A 4,042-nucleotide genomic window follows, 5' to 3' on the forward strand; every position below is an offset into this window, starting at 1 on the left:
ACAATTTTACGGCTCATCCCGTTTCGTCCTTCGAAAACCAAAATGGAGCACATGCGAGCAAATTATTTTTGCTTTAATTGCTCAAATATAACTGTAGTTACATATATTTCAAGGAACAAAACTTTGACAAACCTTGAAAAGTAAACAAAAGTACCAATATTTAAAAATATTATTCAACGAAAATATCCAAGGCCATATTAAAAGCAATTTACTTAAATTTAATCTTAACTGATAGAAATGGCCTTCTTCTTCCATGTTCAAAAGGTTTTCTCCTGAAATAGGTCTTCACTAAAACACAATTGCCGAAGAAAGAAGTAGAACGACTTAACTCACCTCAAACGTTTCTCGCATGTCATGCAGATTCATCTGCACATTCCCGCTGATATTCAAAGTCAGCAAACTTCTTAATCGCCGCACTGATTGCGGCTCCAGACGTACCAGCTTATTGTAGGACAAATCCAGGAATGTCAAATTACTCAAATACTGAAACGAGTCATTGGGAACTTTCGCCAAACGATTGTAGGACAAGTCTGTAAATGAGAATATAAACAGACGCAGTAGCACAGCAGGCATAGTGAAGTTTTAGGCGCGAAAAAATATTACAAATACACAGGCATAGTCATAGCTAAATAAGTTTATACAATAAAAGCTCAGTTAGTCTAGACTTAACTTAATTTAACTACCGTAAGAAATCATCAATGATTATTCAACACGTCAACTGAAGCCAGAAGCGGATATATTTTGTTTTTGTATTTTCTCCTTAATATTACGTTCTCATGGAGTCACTAACTCGAGTTTAACGTTTTGAGTTTATGAACTACTGTCAAGCGTTCACATTGGGGTGTTTAAGAAACTCCAGAGTTTAACTTTACATTTTTTTTTGTTTACTTTTTCTTATTCTCATTTAGTCTGTTCCCGTACTACAGGATCTAACACACAAGTCTAGAATACCAACCGTTTAGCGGTGACAGGTAACAAGATCAACGGAAATAAGGTCAATTGACACTATTTCCCACCCTGGAGCGAAATAAAGTCAACTGACATTATTACCTTTTCAAAAGCGAAATAAAGTCAACAAAATTTGGAAATAAAGTCATTGACCCTATTGTCTCATTCAAATGGAAATAGCGTCAACAATGCTTAAAGTATGTCGATTCATAAAAAAAATGTTGTTCTTACAATAAATATTGCCCCGTAAGTGTGAAAGAATTCTGCGTTTTAAATTAGCATATTTTGAACGAATTCGGAATATCTAAGGTGGAAAAGAAACCAGCCTTTCTACAAGGAAACAATTACAGAAAAGGAATTTTCTTACACTGTATTCATGTCTCCGCCAGCAATTTGTGACGACATCATTTAAAAGCAGCTAAGGAGAACGACGACACTATTTATTAGATGGCACATTCAAGCCAATGTGCCAAAATGCGGGTATAAACAATTACTGATTATTTAATATCGGAACCGAGATCATGTAAGTTAATTGATTGGTTTTCACACACTTTTGAAACACAAATTATATGCTTTTTTACTGCAGACAAGTTGTTGCCAAAACATAGCAGAAATCTTCCAATAACTTACAAATATAAAAATGTGAAATATCGAGGGCCTAAGTTCATTAATACCCTCTTTTCGCAATTTGCACCAAAACTTATTTGTGATTTTAGAAACGCGGCTGCGTAGCGTGACTAGGAGAGGCGCGCGCGGACGCGGGCCGCCGCGAAGCAAATTTAATGTTTGAAAGAGCATTAATGTCAATGGATTTTATTTCGCTTTGAAAAAGGTAATAATGCCAATTGACTTTATTTCGCACCAGGGTGGGAAATAAAGTCAATTGACCTTGTTACCTCTCACCCCGTTTAGCTATAAAAAAAACAAGAAATGAGGATCGATAGAACCTTTTACGCTAATTTCAACAATACCAACATTTTTTGGTGCAAATAAAAACCAAAGTCAATAAAGGAGGTTAAAGTTCAACTTATCTGTTTCTTATGTGTTTAATATCTCGGAAACTACTTAACTGATTAAAAAATTAGTGATGGTAATTTCAACATAATTTAAATGCCTTTTATGCGACGTATATAGTATAACCAGTTTTAAAACTAATTTTATATAAACGCCATTTAAAAAAAATTATTTTTATTTTATTTTGTTTTTTTAGTATTTCCGGACTAAAAATACAAAAAATCATATAAATTATATACATACATGAAAGACCAATTAATTGTCTTTATTTTGACATCATTAGTTTTTTAATAGGTTATGGTGTTCAGAAGATATTAATATTTAAAAAAAATCAGAAAATTTAACTTTAACCATTGATATCTTCTTTATATTTTCCTTTGGCCAGATAGGGTTGGGTTGAAATCAGCACAAAAAGTTCAATCGAGCCACATTTTTGGCTTTTGCATCGCTAGATTGTTGATATTCTAGACTTATGTGCACAGAACGACCTCGGACTAATTCTGATTAAATCCTGCAGTACGGAAACAGGCTAACTGTCGGAAAGTTGGTTTCAGGTTTGGGTTATCAAAGACACAAACCAAATCGGGTCAAAAAAAGGGTTGCATTCGCATAAACTCCAAATAAAAGTGGTGTGTAAGGAGAGTTTAACGATACTTCTTGTATGGTAAAATTCGAGTTTAAGAGCTCTTCTCCAAAATGGCCCATAAACTCGAGTTAATGGCTCAATGAGAATGCTTTATAAGCTGTTTGACCGTTTACCGTCTAAAATGCCGAACGCTAAAAAATATATTTGCGTTCACTTCTTTTTGAGAAATACAAAAACGAGAATCTGGCAAGCCTGATTCTCTCACCGCTCTCAATTTCCGTAAGGCCGTAGCTTAAGAATCTAAAAGCTACAGGTTCTTAAGTTGCTTACGGCAAGTTAAGTTTTAACTAACCGCCAACACAGTTACTGAAATTAAGTCTATACTAACTGATCTTTAACAGCCCTATTCTAAACGCAATCAGCAAACATATACTTGTTTATACCGACACATAAAGCGTTTTGCCCCGGTTCGCTGTGATTTAAAACGGAGGCTTAAACCAAATTTCAATACGCTCAGAAATTCAAAAGTGTATTGACTCGCATTTGTTTTGGAATCGGTTTTTTATTTCTCAAATCGATTAGAAAACACGTATAAATATATTCAGCCTTATCACGAGTTTCATATTCCCGAACCGGTTCACTTTTCACTTTTCGTTTCCATGTATTTATTATGGGCAGGATACAAATTTTCGGGAGAATTTTTTTTCGGGTGAAACTTAGGATAAGGCAGATTATTCATTTGACTCGAAGTGAAAATATGCTGGTTTCTTATAAAGTCCATTTTAAATTATAATTATTATTTTAACAAATTTTAATTATTATTCCCTTCCATTTCGGTGAACCGTGCAAATTAATTATTAAACAAGTAAGAGCAGCACTGTCTTCGGCTATGCCGAAAGCTTCATACCTTTCATCAACATCTGAAAATTTTACTTTAACAGATTACTGCATTTGAAAATATTTATATATTCACAGCATACATAGATAGAGGAGATACATACATAAAGGACACCGCAAAAACCTGTATCTGAACAATCAGTGGTATAAGAGATAAAGCATACAGCTTAAATTTTGACGATTTTCTCAGTAGACTTTGTATTATTATTTATAAAATAGCTTACGAAATTTAAAGGTTTTAGCCGTCCAAATAAAGGAGTTTTACAGTAAAACCCCATATCTGAATAATCAGTTGTATGGAGACAATAAATAGGTTATAGTGACCCGATCTATGTTAATTTTACTGTAAACTTTCTATTGATAACACTGGACCACAAATTTCAACTTTTTCTCTTTACCAGAAACGCCGTTATGAAATTCTTATGTAAAATCACCCCCTGATTCCGAAAATCAAGGTTATTTTTAATTCTATGGTACCGTTTTTGAGATATTTGCAATTTACCGTTTTTGCAAAAAAAAAAAATTGGGTCCACTTTATCATATATATCTCAAGAACGAATTAAGCAATTCCAAAACGGTTTGAAGCTTTTAAAAGGT

General features: G+C 33.6%; 1 protein-coding gene across 1 annotated transcript; it reads right to left on the reverse strand.

Moving 5' to 3' along the window:
- Positions 1-238: 238 nt before the first annotated feature.
- LOC118749739 (leucine-rich repeat transmembrane neuronal protein 1-like) lies at positions 239-573 on the reverse strand. Its single transcript, XM_036484517.1, has 2 exons — positions 334-573; positions 239-272 (listed from the first exon to the last, which is right to left on the reverse strand). Exons 1-2 carry the CDS (start codon positions 571-573, stop codon positions 258-260), a joined length of 255 nt encoding a protein of 84 aa, XP_036340410.1. The 3' UTR covers positions 239-257.
- Between the last annotated feature and the right edge of the window lie 3,469 nt (positions 574-4,042).

This window comes from Rhagoletis pomonella, unplaced genomic scaffold, assembly GCF_013731165.1.
Source record: "Rhagoletis pomonella isolate Grant_MI unplaced genomic scaffold, Rhpom_1.0 Rhpom_scaffold_00038, whole genome shotgun sequence".
Classification (NCBI taxonomy): domain Eukaryota; kingdom Metazoa; phylum Arthropoda; class Insecta; order Diptera; family Tephritidae; genus Rhagoletis; species Rhagoletis pomonella.